Here is a 24,690-nt window from a genome sequence, read left to right as displayed (position 1 = left end):
CATATCTTAAATCTACTTATATGTTCTATTGCATGTAAACACATAATAGTAAGTATCTCACATGATCTATCATCCTTTTATACAATATTTTATTGAGTTGATTCTTCACATTAAATATATTGAATGTTTTATTAATTAAAATTACCTTATACAGTTCAATTTTTTTAAAAGATAATGATATTTTAATCATTTTTTTATTCACTTTTAACCCATCATTCCAATCACTATTAGATCATCGCATCAGATTATTAAAAAAATCAATATAAACAATTAAATGGTAATTAGAGAAATAGATCAAAAATAATTCAAAAAAGTAAGTTAAAATATCATTATGTTATCTTTTTTAACATAGACAACAACAATCCTATGAAATACAAAAATGATAATTCATTTCACACCATGTAAGACAACAACAATTATGTCATTATCAAATATATTATTATATTATGTAAGATAGATTACAACTTCGTAAAATTATATTTTTGTATTAGTGAAAATTCAAAATATAAATATCAAAATCACTCCTTGTATATTATGTATATGTATGTATGTACACACATGAAATTACTAGTCACTCAAATGGAGAATTTGAAAAATCGAAAATCATATATTACATTCATCCTAACAAAAGCCTTGCAATGTTTATGGTAAAGAAGATACAACAATTATTAGGTAAGGACTAACTCATAGACAATATCAACAACTTGTGTCTTTTATTCAAAATCACAAATTGATTCCTCTCGACATACTTTCAAACATGTTTCTTCACATGATACTTTCACTAGTAATGTGAATTGAAGTTAAAAAATATAACTCTTGGATTAGACATATGGGTTACCAATCATATTTAGTATGATAACACATTTTTCTTCTCAATCACAAAAAATATGCCTAAAATTAAATGTGCATTCCTTTCTCCTTTTTCAATTTTATTTTAATCTCAATGTTGTTAAATGTAATAGGTTGTCTCACTCTTCAAATTATTTTATTTTTCAGAAAAATATTGAGACTAAAACTATTTGTTATTCTTTTACATTGAGATGACTCTTTCTTTACATGGTGATAGAAATAAAGCTAACACATACATGAAATAGCAAAGATCTTTTTTCACACATATAAACAAATGTAACTCTTAGCTCGCCTTAGCTCGCCTTAGCGGTGAAATTTGTGAATATAATTGTTTTCTCTTATAGAACATAAATATTTTAAATTAGCAAATCTTAACTCAACATCATATAAAAGTTTATAAATTATTTCTCAAACTCTTTCTAATATTAAGGCTTCAATGTTTTTATGGAGGTAAAGAGACAATAACATCTTTTGGAATCCTTTTTATGTTACAAAATAGTACCTTACTACCATACTTATAATCCCACAATATTGAAACCTTTGTTCCCTCGCATCGTTTATGATTTTAGGCCAAGGGCAATTTAAATACACCTTCCTTTTCCAACCCTCAGAGGTGTCTATCAATGACAAAACCATAAAAGAGTTTCAGACTCCAGAGCAGATAACACCTCAGATACAATAATTATTGACCTTAGCCTTAACAAACTTGAGGTAGGAACATTAACTTTGTAGCAACAAAATTAACGTTTTAGACACAAATCCTTGTTTACTTAGCCCTCAGTTAGGGAAATGGAAAAATTATTCCAAAGATAAACCTTCTTTCCCCTTAAACCTCAATTAGGGGGTTTGTTCTAATACACCCATTAGTCTCACTCCCACATCGAGTTAAGGAAAGGAAAATTTAAAGACATTTTCCTCATTCAACCCTGTAAGACAAATTTCAAGGACAAAATTATGATGGAGCTTCATCTCACGTGAAGAAAGAATCAAGCAATCTGCTTTCACATCCTATGTCTTGCGCTTGACCTATAATCAGCTCTCCTTGGTAAAGAAAAGAGCTTGCAATGCGGTCCAAAGTGGCATCAATTGTCTCGTGGCGGAGGCCAAGTGGGTCGAGTCACAATCGAATCGTGACGCTTGGATTGTTACTCTCTTAAGTGAAAAGAGTTGCACCCTAACTAATAGCTATAGCTTTTGGTCTAGTGGTAAGCGCTTGATCTAAACAATCATCTTAGATACAATAATTGGTCTTGATAAGTGTCAGGAATAAGTAAAAATTTTAATTGAAGTTGACACTTATCATGAATCAAATGGTGTTATTTTTGTATAAACAAACCTCCTTAGCTTAAGATACAACATGAGATATTGAGAAATGAAATTTTATGAATTGTAACGATATTTTGTTGTTTTGCAGTAAATACGAGAGAAAATATCAAATATGTAGTTGAGCTACAGTTATTGGTGTGAAGCAATGGAAGTAGAAAAGACGGGACAACATATTTTGACTTTCTGATTGAGCACCAAAAATTGGAACTGAGCCACATGAGAAAACCTTCTTTGCAAGGAAATTTGGAGCACCAATCCATGAGGCTAAACGGCTAGAAAAATCCTCCCAAGAAGGAAAGGTCAAGTGTCAAGCACCAAGACAAGGGGTTGAGCTGAGAAAGAAATTCACATGTGAAGAAACCCCTATGGCTGAGCGTCAAAATTTAGGTTGAGCATATCCAAAAAATGCTTATAAATAAAGACCATGTGTCCTCATTATAGACATTGAGTGGAAAGTTAGAAATGTAGCAATAGAATAGTAAAGGGTCTGTAAGGCACGAGAAAAATGTTAAACTTATTGTAAAATTTATGTCTAAATGTTGCTAAAGTTGTATAGAAATATTCTATGAGTAGTTGAATTCTCTCGTATCTAGGTTTGATATAATCAATTGTGATTCTACGTACTTCTATTTCTTAGGTATGTACCATGCTTTTATTCAATAGTTTGTGGTTTGATTTATGCTAAATGATGAATTGACAACTCATCTCATTTTACTGGTTTGAATTGAGTTGGAAGACATGTCTCAAACTGAGGTCCAATCAAACCATCACACTCTTTAGATTCTAGGCTGGAGAAATTAGCCTAGATCTACATCAACGAGTACTCACAAGACATTAAATGATTTGAATATTAAGTAGACAAGATAATAGTGGTGCATTAGAACAAAATGAGATGAATAAGTCTCTACCCCACTCAATCTATGTAATTACTATTATCTATATTTACATGTACTCTTTATCAAAAATCCATAAATTAATTACCGATATATTTGTTAAATCCTTGTGGATACAATACTTGTTGATATTACTACGTACCGGTATACTTGCTAAACAATTGTTAATAAACAGTTATCAGGTTTTAATAATGTTATTTAAACTTATTTAAACATATTTGATGTTGGAACAATTATGACACTTTTTGCAAAACACACACAATGATAAGTATACACGTATATAAATGTAAAAAGTGTAAAAAGTGTTAAGTACACACATAAGTATATAAAAATTTTAAGTACACACACAAATATTATACTTTGTAAATTGAATTATTATATTAGTAAGAAAATTATAATACTTGTAATTAGGAAAATTCAATCAAATTAGTAACTAAAAAATTATATATAGAAAACATTATATTAGCTATTAAAAAAGGAAACAAATTCATGTTGTTGCATTTAGGGCAATTATCTTATTGATCATCAGATACGAAACAATGTAGTCAACCCAACTACAAGAGAAACATTTAAGAATTTAAATGAATTAGAGTTTTATATTTAGTAGAATTAAGGAAGTTGAGAAAAAAAAAAAACATAACCCACAAACTCATTATTTTAAAATTTTCCATTATCCATTCAAACAATGTAAAAATATTAATGAAATTGATTGTGTTATCATCATATACTTTTTGCATATTAAAAAAACATGTTGCCTTCAGATAAATAATAGTATAGGTGAGATATATAGATGGTACCATGATGTTAGATCAAGGTAGAACTGAAATTATACGGATAAAAAAAGCACAATTTCATGTAAAGTTGATATATATATATATATATATATATATATATATATATATATATATATATATATATATATATATATATATATATATACCTTTCTTTTTACCGTTTTGTTTAAGTTTGAATAATACCTAAATAATCAATTAGTCTATATTGGCTCCATGTGGAAGAATATTAATTTCTGTCGAAAAAACTGATGAATTAGTAATTTTCTAATACAGTTTTCTGTCCACGATGTTTCAACTTAAAAATGTTTAAAGAGATCAATTTTGCTATTATTGTTGATAAATAATATATTATTTTCATAAAATAGAAAAAAAAAAACATTCTTCAAAATCATTTCATGAAACTCTAGATGTTTGTTTTATCTTTATCATTATTGACTGCATCTTCATGCTTTATTCTTGTCCAAAGTGTGTAGATTATTACTTGCATGTTTTAGAAAAAAATTGTTTGATATGATTTCTTGTTTCCCATGTGCTTGTGATCAAGGTATATCACCTATATATATTATGCATGTGTCAGAAAATATTCCTAAATAATATTATGCCTGTCATATTCTATGCTACATGAGTTCTTTTGAAAGCTATAAATTTAAGGTATTAAGTGAAAGTTTAAGATTGATTTTTTGTATATCTAACACCTCGTTTATCATGGAGCAATTTTATTGAAATTAAAACATACATAATTTGCCTTTCAAATTCAACATTTATGATAAATATATAGAAACTTGGATACCATATACAAAATTATTATCTTCTTCAAAATAATTAAAATGTTGGATTTGAAGCATAAAAAGTTATTTTATATAGTTAACACATTTCAAACCCAATTAATCTATCCATATCTTAATTTTATTCCAAAATTCGATCTATATAATATCATGCCATGGAGGTACCAAAAGAAAAATCCTCCTTGTTCAATCTTAAAGATGCCAACATGTAGAATATGTTTGATATACAGATGGGACTAAATTGATGAAACACAAAATATAATAACTTTTTATTTTTTAATTATTAAGACACTTGTCGCGTGAGTATAATTTATAATTAAATACATAAATTAAAATATTAAATTCACCTTCTAAATTCAAGGATTTTATTTTTTATTTTTTTCTGATTTTGTAGTCAATGCTCCTAAAAATATAATTTCATTGATTTCTTCTAGGAAAATAGAAACATAATAGCATCCATCTTTGTTTTATATAATGTGTAGTATCATTATGTTTATATTATTCAACATAGAATAGTATCTTCAACATTTATAAAAATATCAACTAAAATAATAAAGATAATATTCAAATGTGCTAAAGGATATAACAACTCCATCAAATTCCACTTCTTCTTTGGATACGTAAGAGTTGTAAAAAGAATTAATTGTCTTTCTCAAATTCACTTTAAGAAAATCATTAAATAGTAACTAAATACAAAAATAAAAAATAATTAATAATTATATCGATTAATTATTTAGGCACTGTTCAGAATTTTCTTGCATCAATCAAAATTACATGTGGAAATATTTTACAAAGTTTATAGGAAGAATTTTATAGCAATTTTAACATTTGATATTTTTTTCAAAATATAGGCAAAGCAAAAGCATGTACGTAATCGTATTATTGTAAAAGTGAAGGAAACAAGGTAACATGGATGTGTGAGAATGAGAGTGTGCATTATCTGAAAGAAAGAAAAAGAGAATCATGACTTAAGATTTTGGTTAGAAAGCAAAGCTCATGAATTAAAGAAAAAGGTTTTGTTTCGAACCTTATATTTTAGGGTTGGTAAAAGAAAAGAAGAGAACCAATGAAGAAGCATGCACGTGAAAACCAGATTAAGGCTATCTCATAGGCATAAACATAGGTCACTTTGCATCAACATCGTAAATCAATGTTCTTTAGACACGTAAATTCCCTTCTAGAGAGCTTCCAAATTGCCCCTTTTGGCAAAAAGGTGAAGGGCTTCCCTTGCTCAGTGGAAATTCCAAATTTTGATTTCGATTCTGGGAATTGTGTTCATGTTTTTCTCTCACTGTTCATTTAGTTTTTTGCCTTTGATTCTGAATGATTTATCAAAGATTCCATGTGTTTCGAAGGACCAAAGGTATTAGTGTGTACTTCTCCTTCTGCTCCACCAACCAATCCTCAAACAGTAGCATATGTGCAAACCCATCTTTCATTTCTTCACCATAAACCACCATCACCAACTCACTTACTTCTATATATTTTTAATCACAAAATTATTACTATTGGACCGATGAAAAAAATAAAGGTTAAATATATTTTTGATCTTTAAACTTTAAGTGAAAATTGGAATTAGTTTCTTCTCGAAAATTTAGTCAAATTTAGTCCCCAAACTTTAGAATTACGTGAATTTAGTCCTTTCAAGCAAATTTTGTTAAGTTTATTTAATGTTTTAAATGCATTTCATGATAGCATTTGAGATGTTTACATCGTTTGACACATTTTTGTTTCAATATTAGCTATAAAACTATTATGCAACGCATTTGAAACGTCAAATAAACTTAACAAAATTGGGTTAAAAGGACTAAATTCATGCAATTTTGAAGTTGAGGGACTAAATTAGACCAAAGTTTCGAAGAGCGACTAATTCCAATTTTCACTGAAAGTTGAGAAACGAAAAACATATTTAACCCAAAAAATAACATCTTGAAAAGTTTCATATAGTCCATGATAACCTAGGGATGAGGATTAGCGACTATTGTTAAGTATCCAAGTGCGAGCCTAAGTCCCACATAGGCTAGAAATGAGAAAGTAGAGCACTATATAAGAATAAAAATTCATCAACTTATTATCTTAAGATTTTGGGTTTAGAGTGATGTTGATACTTTATGAGATTTATCTTCAGTGATATTTTTCGTTGATTATGCTTGTTTTTATTATCTAGTTTACGTATTTTATAAAAATTCTTAATTTATTTATTTATTATTTTGATTCAATTCTATACTAATATCTTTATTTAAAATACAATAAAAACTATTTACTTCATTAAAAAGTTACATATATTATTAAGAATTAAACCAAAATTACAAAAAGTAATCAGTTTAAAGAAATTTTGTTGTGATGAATCTTATTACCTGCAGTGTTGGGTAACTTTTACCATATTTGAGTCAAACAAGATGTCGTTTATTCCTTCCAGGGTTGCAACACCCATGAAACAATTTCAGAAGGACAACCTTTGAAAATGGAATCTTAATCATTCTTTTGCACTGCGGGAGATTTTTATTGGTGAAGCCCCCATAATATTCTAAATAATTTCAAGAAACTGGTTCCTCAAATTTTAAAAATTAAATTTTGTAAATCCGTCACCCATTTAAAAAAATACTTTTTTTTTCAAATTTAAATAGTTAATTAATTTTTATCAAACAAATTAACTAATATTTAAAGCCTTTGAAGTTTATCTACTACGTGAATATATATAAATTTCTCGGGCTTTGTCTTTAAAAAGTATCTTTTGGTTTATCTAAAAAAAAAATCAAGATAGGGATATTTTTGGATTAGATAAATTCGGTCTTCATGAGTTCCATTAATTCTTTTTCTTCCAATTAAAATCTTTTCAATGATGGAAAAAAGTTAAGTTGATGAGCCTCTGAGAAGCCAAGTTGAAGTTATGGCAAGTTATTCCACGTTTGATACAGTCTAATCAGTACGTAGATTAATTGATACACTTTCTACAAAATAAAGAAATAAATTGAATAAATAAATAACTCAGGTTTTGGTATAGCATCTCTTTATGTGATATTTTATGGTGTGCATCAGATACAGCTTTTAAATCAAGCTGTGATTTTTACCCAAGATATGAAGCAAGCAGAATATAAGTTCAACAAATTCTAGATTTTCTTGATTTCTCCTATACATTTTAATTCTTATTAACTGCTTTCAAAGAATTTTTATCTCAACAAGATAAAGGATGTGTTTTAGCATAATAGGATAGAGAGAATCTCTTCTGAATTATGGATGGGATTTATATAAAACATAAGTGATGGATTATTATGAATGATGATAGATATAATTTGTAAGATAATTATTGTAAAAAAAAAGTCGATAATTATCATCAACGTTAGTTTGTAATTAGATTTTTAAGATGAAAAAAACAATAAATGTATCATAATTCATTTTTTAATAGATGGTGTAATTATTTTATATGTTAGTGAGTACACCTTTTTTTTCTTAGCCCTTATTGTTATTTTACTATTAATGGAGTTTTATGAGAATGTTAAATAAATTAATTACTCACAACAACATTAGATATCCATAGAACACAATTTTTTCGACAATTATCATATTCATGTCATATATCCACAATATTTTCATACTTACACGTATTTTTGGTATTTTAACATTTAAATTATATTCTATTCAAATAAACCTCGTACATTATCCATAATATATATATATATATATATATATATATATATATATATATATATATTTCATCACATTGGCATGTTTACATTTCATTTACACATATTTATCATTCACAATTATACACTCTTTTATTCTAATATCAAATCAAGACTACAATAAATACCTAACAACTAATCAACACATCAAAGTAGTAATGCTCTTCACAAAAGAGGAACCTAAAAATAGAACAATTGTGAGCTATTGACTTTTTTAACTACAAACTTAAAATCAAATATCTCAATAATCATATGTTTAGGACCAACTGTCAAAATTTCAACTTAATCTAATGATTAATGAAATAAGAAACTCAATTTTCCTGATATGACTCAAAATATAAAAATAGGGTGGCATATAGAGATGGCAAATAAACCCGTGCCCGTGGGTATCACCCGAACCCGTCCCCGTTTTGACGGGGAATCCCCGCTTTGACTGGGTATGGGTATGGGTATGGGTAATACCCGAAATTTTCAACTGGGGATGGGGATGGGGATGGGGATATATATATACCCGCCCAAATACCCGTCCCCGCTTAAATTACTAAACTATTTATAATTTATTAAATAATCTAAAAAATATATATAAATAAATAATATATTTACACATAAAATATAATATAATATAATATAGTATATATACATATAAATAAAATATACTTTTATATATATATATATATATATATATATATTTACACATATACATGTAATATAATATAATATAATATAATATACATATAATATATATACATAATAATATAATATAATATATATAATATATACGTATAAAACAAATTAATCATTTAACTAGTGAGATCTTTTATAAACAAATTTATAACATGACAAATTTATAAAAATTTCAAAAAAAAAAAATATATATATATATATATATATATATATATATATATATAAAAGCATAAAATATCTACGCATATACATATAATATATATACATAATAATATAATATATATTATTATATTTATATTATTATATAATATAATATAATATATACTTAAAATAAATATATATCTATAAAAATATATATATATATATATATATATATATATATATATATATATAAACATAAGATATCCACACATATAATATATACATAGTAATAATAATATAATATATAATATAATATAATATATATAAATAATTATATATATATATATATATATATATATATATATATATATATATATATAAACATAAGATATCCACACATATAATATATATATACATAGTAATATAATATATAATATAATATAATATAATATAATATAATATATATATATATATATATATATATATATATATATATATATATAACATATTTCTCATTCTCTTTGTTTTTTGTTATACACTTTGTTTACTCTCTCAATTGTCTGGTTTGTTTTTCAAGATTTAATTTTGAAGGTAATTTTTCTTCTTCTTATTACATAATTTTTACACTCTCTGTACATGGTTATGTTCAAATAGGTGTTCCTCAATTTCATTCTATGAAATAATTTTTAGGTTACACATTTGATTATCTTTATTTATTTATTTATTTTCATGAAAATGTTTGACTCTTATTTTGTAGCTCTTCTTTTTGTTACTTTGGTTATACACTTTTTTACTCTCTTTTAATTGTTTGACTTGTTCTTTAAGGTTTAAGCAGATCTTCAAGGTACTTTTCCTTTTATCGTAATCTTAATTATACATTTTTTTTTCCGTTATGTTATGTTCAAATGGATATTCTCAAATTTGGGTCACACATTTAATTATCTTTACTCCTTTATGATAATTTTATTTATTATTTATTTTTTGTTTCATGATAATGTTTAATTATTTACTATAGAGGCTTTGATGTGTACAAGAAGTTGGATATGGAACTCAAACCATCTAGGTAAGTTACTCAAATTTATTAATATTTTTTGTTAGTATTTTTTGTGAATTCTCATCTAATATTCTACATTTGGTGTTTGTAGGTGTTAAAAAATTAAAAGGAAAAGATGTTCTCATGAGTGAAAATGAATCTGATGAAGAAGGTACATTATATTCTAGTAATTAAAATTTTCAATTTCAATTATTATATCATATCTAATTTTTCATTTTTTTTCTATGTGTAGGTGGATCGAATGCAAATGAAACCACTGATCATTTGTAAAATTAATAAATATTTTGGTTATTATAAAATTTTAGTAATGTGTAATTTTTTAGCTTTTATATAATTATTTAAATTTTATTTAGTTGTTATTTGATACTTTGAGATTTATACTATTATAATATTTTTCTTAATATTTGACATCATAAAAATCAAAAAGAGTATGTTATTTTAATATTGAATATTTTGATAGTATCATGATTCCGTTGGTGTGATTTTTAAATTTTTTTTATAAAAAATATTTAATTGATATATGGAACAATAAAAAAATGGGTATGGGTATGGGTATAAGAAAATACCCGTTACCCGGTGGGGATGGGGATGAGTCAAAAGTTGTATACCCGTTGGGTTTGGGGATGGGGATGAATTTTTATTATGGGGATGGGGATGAGATCATGATACCCGTACCCGCCCCGCCCCGTTGCCATCCCTAGTGGCATATGAGGTTGAGTAAGTGGCTGATGCCTACAACCAATAAGAATCACTGATTTGAGAGGTGGTCCACAAGTGGAGCCCAACCCAACAAGTAAATGGACTCATAGTTTGATTGGCGCCCAACGATAATGCAAGGGCGCCTAATGTTGCATCAAATATCAAAATTCATTTTCTTACATATTAGATTGGTTCAATGGTCTATCTAAACAATCTTTACCTTATTCAACCCTTAAAATACATGTAATTGGAATCAAAGCATGCTTAGATTGAACCAATTTAACAAATGCAATACACCAATTCAATCAAAATGACTTATTAAATAATAGAACATTAATTTCACATATTCATTTCCAACTTCTTGACTCAGAAATCAAACCCAACTTACAACACAATTTTCTTATTCAACGTGTCACCATATCAACCAAATCAACCAAGTGTCATATACCAATTTAAAATCAAAAGCACATTGTACCAACTAGTCATTCTAAATCGAAAGTGCAAGAATTAAGATTAACTTCTCTTACATTGGTTAAACAACCATTTTCCCTAAAAAATGCTTCTTAGAGCTCTATAATACAAACAAAAATAACTTGACAATAAAAAAACCCAATTAGATATCTAAGCATATCTTCAAGATCATAAAGTAACAAAGATTTGTTAAGAGCACCTTTAAGTCATAAAATTTATATTATAAAAATTATGATAAATTTTATCTTTTTTTTCTAAATAGGTGAGAGGTCATAAATTTATATTAGAAAAATTATGATAAAGAGTAAAAAATATTATTTTTTCAAGAAGAAGGTTTGTAATGAAGATGAAAAAAATTTATTTATGTCAATTAAACTTGATAAATTTCACGGGAATCCAAGAATTGAAGAAAATGAAAAATAACTCTTTAAAGTTCCTAAGGTTACATATAATGAATTTGAAAATTTACTTGAACGTGATCTGAGAAAGCGTCCTTAAATTTGATAATTACCCACCAAATCAAATTGAAGAGGTAGAAGGGCTTGTCTAAAATGGGTCCATGTCAAATGCAATAAGAAAATTAATTTTGATATTATGATATGATAGCGAATGATCAGCGGCGGATTTTATTAGGAGCAGGCGGGGGCCACGGTCCCCCCTAATTTTTTTTAATTTTTTAGTTATGTATTTTATTTAAAAATAATAATTATGTATTTTATTTTAAAATTTTTTAAACTATGTATTATATATATTAAAAAAATTGAAAATTCATGAAATTTTAATTAAATATAATTTTATTTATTTTATAAAGTATATTAATATTAATAAATAATAAAACATAAATTAAATATAATAAAGAATAACAAATATTAAATTTTTTTGTCCAATTATTTTTTAATTTTTTATATATTGTAGTGATTTCTCACACTCACCTGTGTGTTTTTTTTTTCTTTTGTTTATGAAAACAAAATGAAATTAGACACAAACTCATTATTTTTGCTCTCATCTCTCTCTTTACTCGTGTTTCTTTCTTTTGTTTATGAAAAAAAAAATTATACACAAACTCATTATTTTTACTCTCATCTCTTTCCTTTGTTCTCTTCCATTCTTTAAGAAAAAAAAAGGTAAGCATCTTGTCTCACTTGAAGAAATATAAGTCTTTGGTATATTCATTGTTTATAATATAGAAAAAAAAAGTAATGTGTTATGTGTTTTTTCATAACAAATTTTTATTTGTGACTTGATTATTATATATTTTGTTTTTTATAATTACGTCTTTCAATATTTTATTAGATTATGATAAATTATTTTTAAGTCTTAAATTTATATATATATATATATATATATATATTGCAAAATAAAATTAAAGATAAATTTCTTGTAGATAATTTTAACCCTGATTCAATTACTTTTAGTTTTGTTTTAGTTATTGGTGAAAGATTTTAAGAAACTTAATTATTAGTGAAAGATCTCAAGGAACTAAAAACAATCAATCATGTATATACTTATATATTTTATGTATGCGTGTGAATTTTCTTTTATAGTTACAATTATACTCATGTTTTATTGTAGTAATAATACAAATTTTGAATGTATTATTTTGGCTCCCCAAAAGTATAGGTCAAGATCTGTCACTGCGAATGATAGTCATATTTTTGTTATTCTATTATCATGTGTGCTTGTTTGAGTAGAGAAAATGAAAAAAGAAAATGAAGATTTTTTTTTTGGATTAAAAAAATAATTTATATATATTTTTAGATTAAAATGATTGCGATAATCAAACGAATATATATAAGTAGTATGGTTGTTTTAGTTTTATTAACATAAGAATGAGTTCCACCAATACTTACAAATATGAATTTATTTATTTCAAAATTTGTCTCCTAAGTAAACAATAAGTAACATGTTGATGACCAATGGAAAGAATACTCTTTACAAGTTACTCGATCTTTCAATAAATCGGGTCCTTAACTTAAAAGGGTAGGTTTGGACACTTTATTCTCCTTTTCTCTTCTTTTTCCCGTGTAGTTGGACACTTATACTAAGTTTACATGCATATTTGTCAGCATTTTTGTTCTATATGCACATACTTTATTAATTAACCTATAACATTTAAACATGGTGAAAACAACAAAACTTTCATCTTTAGTGCAAAAACTATCATCATAAGCAAATTAATCAAAACAATATGATCATTGTCTTATAGCTTTAGTTCGTCCATGACATTTTTCCTTAAAACTTTCATTAGCTTCAAAAGTAAAGTCATGCACAAAAATAAAATAATTTGGGTTAAATATGATTTTGGTCTCTCAAGTTTAAGTGAAATTTGAAATTAGTCTATCTTCAAAAATTTTGACCAATTTAGTCATTATTCTTTAAAAATGCGTGAATTTAGTTATTTTAACCAAATTTTGTTAAATTTATCTGACATTTCAAGCGCATTTCATGATATTATTGGAATTATTTACACCGTTTGATACATCTTCACTTTAATATTAATTTAAATGTTATCATAAAATGCGTTTAAAATGTCAAATAAACTTAACAAAATTTGACAATAAGGACTAAATTCACGCATTTTTAAATGTGAATGACTAAATTGGTATAAAATTTCAAAGAGGGACTAATTCCAAAATTCACTGAAACTTGAGGACCAAAAACATATTTAACCCGTATAATTTTAGCAATTTTTTGACTTTTTTTTTTAGCTAAAACATCTAGATAGATATAAATAATATTTTTTTTGTGATGCTTTTTTCTGTAACTAAAATCACTGTCATGTGCAGTAGAAGCTAAGATCTATGCAATGTGTACGAGGCTATAAATGTTCCCAAGAAGAAAAATTCTATACTTTGGAGTTTATGTGTATCCACATTACGAAAGTGAAAGGCATCTCTGTTTTTTTTTTTTTTTAATAATGTGAATAATATGCATTAATTTTGTTTTTCTAATTGAGTAATGTTTTAGGGAAAATAAAGAGTGTACATCTAGAGCTCTTCGACTGAGACATAATTGCTTAATCTTTTTAAAGCATAGAGAGTTAAAGATTTTAACAAAAATCTAAAGACATGATTATCTCTTACTAATAGTAACCTTAATTAACCCTTTATAATTTGAATATTTTCAATTATTTTTTTAATATATTGATTACTTAAATTTGTTATGATTTTTAATTCAGTCATTTTTGTTCAATTCTTTTATTAATGATTGGTGCAATTGTTTATAGTCTTGCTTATTGTCTCTACATATTAAAAAAATGTGAGATTCTTTATTAATATAAAACAATAATGTGATTAAGTAAAATGACAAATTATTTTTATGGTTTTATGTTAGATAATGAGATTGTTATATTCTTCGATACCTATGACTAAAGAAGTGTCACCATCATCATCATTAATATGAGTGACAATTGTCTCTTATTAAACAATATGTTTTTAGTAAAACACTATAAGAATATCAGTCAGTAAAATAATATTTATTGATGAATTTCACTGACGATTTTCTAAAAAAACAAATTTCTACGAATAGATTATACAAACAAATTTTAGGATTTTAATAATCGATAAAAATATTCATAGATAAAACTTATCTGTAAAATCTGCCAATAATTCATAACTTTTATTACGAACGAATATTTTTGTTGATAAAGTAATGTTAAAACTTATGTTTTAGTTTTGACCATGTCATGATAAAATTATTTGATAAATTCATCAATAAATTAATATTTGTAAAATTCTTAGTAAATCTGTCGGTAATTAAATTTTTTAAAAATTCGTCAATAAATTAGGTGCTGCACTTTATGAAAGTTATGTTAAATTACTTTCCAACAAACAAGATGTGAATGTTTCTCCTAAGACAAACGAAATTCCACGGTATACTATATTGTAACCTCCACATATTATTTATCGAGAATGTAGAAAGTATATGAGTGAGGTACTTTATAATTTAGTTTAAGACAAAACATATTTTTTATAATAATTTGAGAAAAAAATACATATTTAACACTTTTTTAAACTTAATAATAGTTAAAAATCATTGTTGTGCTGATTAAAAGCGTCAAAACATATCCAAACTTGTCGGTAGTATTTTGGACTGATTTTAAATGCTATTATGTTAAAATTATTAGTCATGATAATTCTAAACTAACATAAAATTAAATTGAACCTTATTTAAACTATGAAGAACTTAAAATAAAAAAATAAAAAAAATAAAGAGTTAAACATATATACTTAACCATTACAATATAATGAGTTATCACAAATCTAACTATGACCTTTTCAACAATAGATCTCCAATTATAAACATTATCAAAGAATTACTAAATAAAAAGTCAATCCATGAAACATCCTCCATTAGTAGAAATTCAAAGTCAAAATGTAAAAAGTAATGCATTTTAAAGAAATTAATATAGAATTCTATGTAACTTTAAACTCTCTAGTCATCCATTAAAATTATATTAAATAGGTTCAATCAAGTGACTAATAAACCATATCATCAAAAAATACATTGGTTTAATGTTTTGAATCTAAGATAAAAACGTAATTGACTCATAATACATTGGTAGTAAGTTAGATTTATTTTTCAAACATTTTGTTAAAATAAAAATATATTTTCAAACTTGTCTGGTTTTTAAGTAGCTCTAAATTAATCCCATTTTAAAAATTAAACTCAGTAAAAATCCTAATAAGTTAAACTATGAACAAAACCTATTTTTACACCATGAAAATTCTTACACTTGAAAATCCTATTTGTGATGAAACCACCCCAAGAAAACCGAAGCAAAGGTTTGCAATTGTTTTTACGACATGCTAACATTAACACAGTGAGACATAGGATAAAGATTTAATTGTAGAAAAAACCTAAAATTTATGTTCATATAGTTAAGCATGTGATTCGGGTCATACAATCCATATATAATATATGTTCCAAAAATTGAGTTCAACTACACCCACCAAAGTAGTGAATTAATGGCCAAACGTTAGTCTCGCGTTGACACCCGCGAGTGCCAGGCTTTGACGGCTCTACGAACAACCTCGTTCCTCTATATATGCACATAACAAACATTCTCTGTTTTTGACAACCCTCATACACCTCATCATCTCAGCAAACAAACACAACAACTTCTCTCTCTCTACTACTTTCTTTTTTTTCCTTTTTGTCTCTTCTTCTTGTTGTCTTCTCCTTAATTAATTTCCATTTTTTTATCGAAAAAATATCCCTTGAGGCTTCATTTTCTAAGCATATATGCATTGGTTTTAGTCACCAACAAGACTTGTTTCAAACCCTCTTTGTGACCACACCAAATTTCACTTCTTTCTAAGACTGTGTACATAGATTTCTTTGTTTCTGTGCAAAAGAGGATTCTTCACCACCATGTTGCAGGATGTTATCCAACCCCCTACACCAGATGAGCAACAACAACTCCCCATTGTAATCACCTCAAGCTTCTTATATTTGGTTTTAATGCATGTGTTGGAACTAACCTACATAAATTGTTTTCTTCTGGTTTTCTGTGGTTGTGTGTGAATAACAACACAAGTTTCTTTGGAAAATGGCTTGTTTTTTTGTCAAAAATCACACCTTGGGAGGGAAGAGACACAGACAGACAAACATAGACAGACCCCAGAAAAGTTAAACAAAACAAGGTCTAAGTTTGATGCAAAGATTAATGTTTGAAGCCTACAATTATTACCTTGTAGGAGATGTGAAATCAAAACGTTGTAAGGTGTTTAAAAATTCATCTGGGGTGCTTTTTTCTTACATGTTGTGGCCATGTGAAAGTAATTAATTGATTAATTAATAGTTTGGATGCATGAATGATGAATGAATGATGGAAGATTACGGTTTGTTAGTGTGAGTTTGGCGTGTTAATTAATTTGATGATAATTAGGCTCTGAGAAATATGCAGAATGCTTCCCTTATTTGGTGATATTCCTGGGGATGAGTGGAAGCTGCATAATGGTATTAGCTATGATGGGAAAACCAGAAGCCATGCTCAGAATTTGTGAGATGGAAGGTTTTCTTTCCTCTATTTATATGGTTGGAGAGCATAATAACATAACGTAATTTTATTGACCGAAGAATTTGTGAGTGTGTGGTCTTTTTGATATTATTATCATCCAAGGACCCTACCACCAAAATGTTAAATAAATGTCACTTTCGAAGGGGCGAAGTTGTAAAAAGATGTTACATTTCCGTGATAGTCACTTAGACAAATAGCTTTCGGTTGGTGTGGAATATATATATCTCTTTGGGGGCTTGTTGTGTAAGCTTTGCTAATTTTGATATTCTTTATTGAGTTAGATAGAGAGAAGGGTGTTAGTGAGAAAAAATCACATGGATAGCATATATAGCATTATGGGGTTCCCTTCAAGTGGCTTTCAATTCCCATTGAAGAACAAAATTCCACTAAATGAACAAAAATAACATAGCAGGAGGTTCCTTCTTTGTTTTCACATAACTTGTATTTCATGCTAACATTGGCTCCTACCTGTCACATGAAGGCATAGATGCACATCACTTTCACCAATAAATAGCCCAACAATGCAAACCCTTTTGGAAAATTTCTCTTCAGTCTATTACCAAATATGGACAAAACTGACTAGACTATGCAACAAACCACATTCAACTATTTCCTTCTCTTCTTGATAAATAACAAGGGGGTGCTCATGCTCTGGCAGAGATACTATTATATCATTTGGCATGTCTTTCACTTTTGAATGATTTTCACTTGATCAGAGAATATTAGCCTTTGAATTTCTTTTCTGTTCTAAGTGATCAGATCAGACTCATGTCTATCAACAAAAAGAGGAATAGGATTCAGATTTCAAACCCATCATAATGAAAAAAATAAAATACTATAGAGAATCACGTTTCTAGTTTGTTTTATAAACAGGAGAAGAGGCTCTGTTAGGACTATTCTCAGACTGTGTTTGGTAGTGTTTTTTGGTAAACATGTTGTTCACAATGCTTATATGTCATCACTCACTGCAGGAAGAGATTTCAAGCCCATTCGGTGGTCGATATTTCGAACTTTGTGACCCTGATCTTTTCCCAGACACACTGCAAATTTCTGAGGTTACCTCCAGCTCAAATTGTTGCCATGAAGACAAGTCCTCATATGCCACAACCATATCTCCACCTTTAGATGCAGTAGACAACAAGATCAATATCAATAGCAATAGCAACATAGTCACCACCTCATCTAGTACTACCACAGCCAGCACCACTACCAACAACAACAACAACAACCTCAACAACAGCAACAACAACAACAATAACAACACAACAAACAGCAATAACCTGTCTCTCTTCTTTGACTCTCAAGATGAATTTGACAATGACATATCAGCCTCCATAGACTTCTCATCTTCTCCTTCTTTTGCTGTTCCACCACTTCTCCCAATCACAACTCAGCAGGATCACTTTGATTTCTCTTCAGCTCAGCAACAGCTGCATCTATCAGCATCAGGTTCAGTTTTGAAGGGCCTCTCTCAGTACCCTACTGATCCTGTGGTTGCACCCCTTATTGGGGCTCCATTAGCATCAGTTTTTGATGATGATTGTATCTCTTCCATCCCTTCTTATGTGCCTCTCAACCCTTCATCTCCCTCTTGCTCTTATCTCAGTCCTGGCATAGGAGCCTACATGACTCCTCCTGGTTCCCTTGCCACTGCTTTATCTGCTGACAGTTCTGGATTGTTTGGTGGGAACATTCTACTGGGGTCTGAACTGCAGGCACAAGAATTGGACTACCAGGGAGAAAATGGTGGAATATATTGTACAGATTCAATTCAGAGGGTGTTTAACCCCCCAGAACTTCAGGTATTTGAAACTTGATACCTAATTATAGTTTAACATGATTACAAGTTTTTTTACATTATCAATCAATCAGAAATCATTACTGATATGCTTTTTAGATAATTATTTTAAAAATCAACAAATTGGAATAATTTCTGATTCGATGATAATAGAAAAATTCTTTATACTCGGTGCATATATTGTTAATTCTTCAATGTGTTCAGAAAAAAGAAAAGAGGAAGCACAGTGGTCAAAGAAATTTGTTAATGCTGCAAAGGTTACTATACCTTGCAGCAGTGAAGTTTTTTTTTTTTTTTTTTTTCAAAATAGAAAAGGCCTTGTCAGAGATGGACTTTTAGGGAAGTTCATGGTCCACAAATCTCTGAACTATAAACTCATAGGTGCTCCATGACCATCAAATAGTAGGTACCATAAGCTTTGAGTCCTCTTATAAAGTCATGCATTAAAAAAACATTATAAATTTGGCCTAGCAAGAAGGAATAACCTAAGCACTTTCTGCCAAAAGAAAAACAGGAAAAGGATAATAAGTAGCAGCATCATTGGATAGAAAGACCCACTTCAAGGGTGCTGTGCTACATCTCTTTCTACAGTTTCTTTAAAGTTAATGTGCAGCTTCTAATAGTGAGTGGGCCAACATCTTTTGTTTTCTGTGTTGAACAAGACAAAAAAAAAATTGATCTTTGATTATAATTTCTCTCAGGCACTTGGTAATGAGAGTCAGAAACTGGTATCTGCTGGGGGCTCTGGCACTTTGGCACCAGAAATTTCACACTTGGAGGACTCTACCCTGAAGGTTGGAAAACTTTCTGTTGAGCAGAGGAAGGAAAAGATTCACAGATACATGAAGAAGAGAAATGAAAGAAACTTCAGCAAGAAAATCAAGGTACTGTATCTCAATAACAACACCGAGAAATTACAAATTTGAAATCTTATATTATGTCACATGAATTCCAATTATTGCATCAAGTTATAAACTTCAGAATTCAACTAATGATGCAGTTTCTTTTAAAAAATGCAGTATGCTTGCCGCAAAACTTTGGCAGATAGCAGGCCACGGGTGAGAGGAAGGTTTGCAAAGAATGATGACTTTGGAGATAGCCATAGACAAGGAAGTAGCAACCATGAAGAAGATGATGAAGAGGTAACAAAAAGTAACTTTTACCAATTAACTTATTGATAACTGAAGTTTAGTTTATGCAGAAATTTGTTTTCAATCTTCTTTGTGCAAGTGTTCATAGAGGACTTTTTACAAACAGTATGAAGAATAGAAAATTCCCTATGACTTTGCATTTTCAATTATTTGATGGCATAATTCCTTGATGCCATATTCCTTCCATTCTGTACTTGCAGATAACTGTGAAAGAAGATGATGATTTGGTTGATTCCTCAGATATCTTTGCACATATCAGTGGAGTGAACTCTTTCAAATGCAACTATTCCATTCAGTCCTTGATTTGAATTTTCTAATATAGTTTGAATAGTGAAAGCTTATATATGTTTAGCTTGTGTAGATTAATTTTGGCAGGACTCTTTTCCATCATTTGATGGTTTGAGGAAACTGAATAATTGGGGTCCAAAATAAATATACCAATAAATGAAGTGAGTTAATTAGGAACATACAGAGATTAGAAACAGTACACAGTTTTGCAGATATTGTGTTTTTCATCAAGTTGTATTAATTAACCAAGAAAATCCCATTTTCCCCTCCCCAACAACACTCATGTAATCATGTAATGTAACACATTGATGTAGCTTCTTTTATGATATTTTAACTTAGGAACCTGGTCTTAAGTATTTTTTTACACACTCTAATGGTTTTTATTTTTATTTTTATTTTTATAATCAGCAGTTAAATTGATGTATAATCAATGAAGCAATATTGTTGAATGTTACAGACTAAATTGAAAGATAAAGCTAATTTTAAATTTGGAAAATTTGCGAAAATTATATATTTTTTAATAATCCATCTAATAAACAATCATTTTTTGGATAAGATTACAGGAAAGTAGTTTTGAAATATTGTTTTGATTGGATGAAAAAAAAGAGAGTCAGTTATTGCATGAGAGAAACAATCTATATGATGCTTAAAATAAATAAAAAAGAGTGGTTAAATATGTTTACATTTTTAGGGAATGTTTTTTTCGGGATAAATATGTTTTTTTTCTTCTTAAATATGTTTGGATTTTTCTTGTAGTCTCTAACAAATTCTTTTGTTGATTTTTATTTTACTTAATTAATAAATTGGGTATTTTAATTGTTTTTTTTAAATATATTTTAATAAGTAATCATTTTCAGACAAATTTTAGCACATGTTTTCCACTACACATTGATATATCAAGTTAACAAAAACAATATAATGATTGGAAATAAAAAAAAAATATTGAAGGAGCAGATGATAAGAACACAAATTACAAAAAAGCAACAAAAAAAAAATATTAACTTTCAATTAATGTCTCAAACATACAGCTTTTATATATATATATATATATATATATATATATATATAATGATTTTTTTCTCCATAAAAACAGATTAAATATATATAATCATTCTTTGAATTGTTTTTATTAATGACTATTATTTATTAGTTATTAATAGGTTTAATTAGTCGGATGATATCCACTTTCGTCTTTCGTTCAGATGTGTCAGTTTGTTACTCGCTTTTAAAAATGTGTCAATCTAGTCCAAACTTTTGAAAAGATGTTTTAATCAGACCCCTTTTAAATAAAAATTACTAAAACCGTTAACTTAATTCATGACTTTTATCACTAAATTTTAATATAAATATCAATACTTAATTTTATAAGTCATTTTAAATATCAATACCGTTAACGATATTAATAATTTTTGGCTAAAAATGACCTAATTAAGATATTTTTTCAAAAGTTGAGATTCAATTGACATCTTCTTACACACGGGAACCAAACTGACACATAAATGAAAGTAGATATCATTCGACTAATTAAATTAAACCTTTTTAATATGTTAGTTTTATCGTGAAACCCGTGGACTAAACTAGGTCTAATTTGCAACTTATTAGCTAACATGTCAACAATAAAACTTTTCTTTTTATCATTTACCAACTCTCAAGAAGAGATCCACAATGAATGGAAAGGAAACAAATGTACTTCTATTTCAGAAACTTTAAGAATATTTGTCAAAATTCTCATCCAAACTTTTAGAACACTTTAAAAAGTATAGTTATCTTGTTCTTGTTTCCTCTTGTAAATATTTTAATTGTCAAGCATAAATGATAAATGATTTTTACTTCCATCGGGAAGATAATACAATGAAGGATTTTATCTTATGATTTTTTTTTAATAGTTGATACAATATTTTACTAATTAAAACTAGCTAATGAAAAATTAAAATTTTTAAGGTACATGTTAGAAAAGAGAGGTCTGAGTAAATGAAAGAATTGGCATATAGATGGAATAAAATAGGAACCTATTTTCTTCTTTTAAAAAGATATTTATTCTCTTAATATTAAATTATTTGTTTAAAGATTAATCAATCATGAGATTGAATCAGTGACATTACTACCTATTAAATAAATATTTACTTTTTATTTATACCCGTTTTAAAATGGAGAAATTAAGATTCCATTGAGTTCAAAAAGTTTAGTTTGAAATCAAGTCATTCACTTTTTTTTAATAAATTAATATTATATATATTACTTTTCTTAAATAATTTGGATATAGATAATAGATGGATATATGGTCACAGTATTTTTTTTAGGAGGGCGAATTTTTTGAAATTTTGTCAGAAAAATTTAGGAAAAGATTATTAAAATTGATATTTCATGTTGCACAAGACCTTGAATAGTAAAGTTCTGTTTTACAACACAACTTCATAGTCTAATTTTTAATTACAAATAGTATATTTTCATTTTTAAAATAAATTGAAAATCATGTTCATAAGCTGGGTTTTCATAGAATAAAAAGGAAAAAAACATTAAATATGATTTATATATATATATATATATATATATATATATATATATATATATATTCCAATAAGTGGAATTCACATCAATAGTGTAGTGAGTTGAAATAGTTTTGAATGGTCAATTTATGTCAAATCCAAAACTTTTACTCAATGGTTGCGTAAAACTTTGTAGCTTCTCAACCATATCAAGAATCCTCATCTTATATACAAAATTTAATGACATTTATTTTATTAAATGTTACGGTATGGAAAAAAAAGTATTTAAATATAATAATTAAATTTTACATTAAGTTGTTAAGTGAGTGTCTAACTTAATTCGATAATTATTATTTATTTATTTATTTTAATTATTTGAAACATAATTTTGTTTAACAATATTTTTCATACCAAACTTTTTATTAATATAAGTGATATAGATAGCGACGGATCTTCCATAAATATTTTACAAATATCAACATTTTTATATAAATATATAAAAAAATAGATGCCAAATATATAAAATATATTAAAATTAAAATTAAAAAAATAATATATATATATATATATATATATATATATTTATTGGAAAAGATAATATGTTTTGAATAATTTACTTGCACGGATCAATTCTTAGACCTTTCACTGTCTGAGCTTTCATAATTCCACTTCATGTTCTTCATTTGTCCCCATTGGCCTAATAATTATCAAATAGAGCTAAAGTTACTTGAAGTTATAGATAGAGAAGTTTCATTCACATGCAACTCTTTAAACCTTTTACCCTTCTCGTAATCCCTATTCTATTTCTCTGTGTTGTCTAGGAAAAAAGAGAGTTAAAGTACTAACATTAAATGATTGTCTACGTCAGTGGGAGCTATGAATTTAATTGGAATGTACTTTTCCTGATTTGTTTAATGATTATTATAACAAAATTAAGTGTAGGTTTAAATAATATTTTTGTCTCTGATTTGGTATAGTTTATTTAATTTAGTCTCTTATTTTTTTTTTAATTTGGTCTTTATTTTGTTAAATTATGTTAAATTTGATCTTTTTTTTTTGATATTGTCGTTAGTTGATGACAGGACATTGTACAGGACAATATTATTTGTGTTACGTGAACCTTTTTTTATTATGTGACCCTATAATGAATGTAGTTGTTGCAATGATTATTATATTTTGAAATGAAATTGGGGATAAAAGGAAAATTAGGGTTTGGAAGATAATCTGGTATGGGTCTTATCATGACATGATTTAAATGAAGTTGTTGGTTACTTACTCTCATGAACTTTTAGAGAGTGTAGATAATAGTCATGTTAATTGTGTTTCAGAAGTTGACAAAGAGGACGATGAGGGTGACGAAGTGGAGGTTCAAGGGGCAATAAAGTGGAGGAGGGTCAGGAGGTTGATGAAGTTAAGGTCGTGGTGATGAAGTTAGGGGTTAATGATGAAGAAGGACTAAATTGAACATTATTTAACTAAAATAGAGACTAAATGAATATTATTTAACTAAAACAAGGACTAAATTGAACAAAACACAAAAATTCATAATTTCATTTAGTCATTCAT

At 27.4% G+C, this 24,690-nt stretch overlaps 1 protein-coding gene across 2 annotated transcripts; it reads left to right on the top strand.

Annotated features, from left to right (window-relative positions):
- The first annotated feature begins 16,462 nt into the window (after positions 1-16,462).
- On the top strand, positions 16,463-21,006 carry LOC114190622 (uncharacterized). 2 transcript variants are annotated; one of them, XM_028079583.2, is made up of 5 exons: positions 16,463-16,809; positions 18,373-19,203; positions 19,901-20,083; positions 20,219-20,341; positions 20,551-21,006. In XM_028079583.2, the coding sequence occupies exons 1-5, from the start codon at positions 16,753-16,755 to the stop codon at positions 20,656-20,658; spliced, it is 1,302 nt and encodes a 433-aa protein (XP_027935384.2). In that variant the 5' UTR covers positions 16,463-16,752; the 3' UTR covers positions 20,659-21,006. The 2 variants fall into 2 exon arrangements, with proteins under 2 accessions (XP_027935384.2, XP_085531751.1); XM_085675625.1 differs by having other exon boundaries at positions 16,463-16,820; positions 18,348-19,203.
- The last annotated feature ends 3,684 nt before the right edge of the window (positions 21,007-24,690 follow it).

Source organism: Vigna unguiculata, chromosome 7 (genome assembly GCF_037176805.1).
Source record: "Vigna unguiculata cultivar grain cowpea cultivar isolate G323 ecotype 2 chromosome 7, ASM3717680v1, whole genome shotgun sequence".
Classification (NCBI taxonomy): Eukaryota; Viridiplantae; Streptophyta; class Magnoliopsida; order Fabales; family Fabaceae; genus Vigna; species Vigna unguiculata.
Note: the sequence above shows the minus strand (reverse complement) of the source record. Positions and strands in the feature narration are given on the sequence as shown.

What these genes read in the sequence shown, in the direction of transcription:
- LOC114190622 (XM_085675625.1), top strand. Translation starts at nt 16,753, where the DNA reads ATGTTGCAGGATGTTATCCAACCCCCTACACCAGATGAGCAACAACAA. An exon ending in CTCCCCATTGTAATCACCTC is followed by an intron (nt 16,821 to 18,347) that starts AAGCTTCTTATA and finishes GTTGTTCACAAT; the next exon opens with GCTTATATGTCATCACTCAC. An exon ending in ATGAAGAAGATGATGAAGAG is followed by an intron (nt 20,342 to 20,550) that starts GTAACAAAAAGT and finishes CTGTACTTGCAG; the next exon opens with ATAACTGTGAAAGAAGATGA.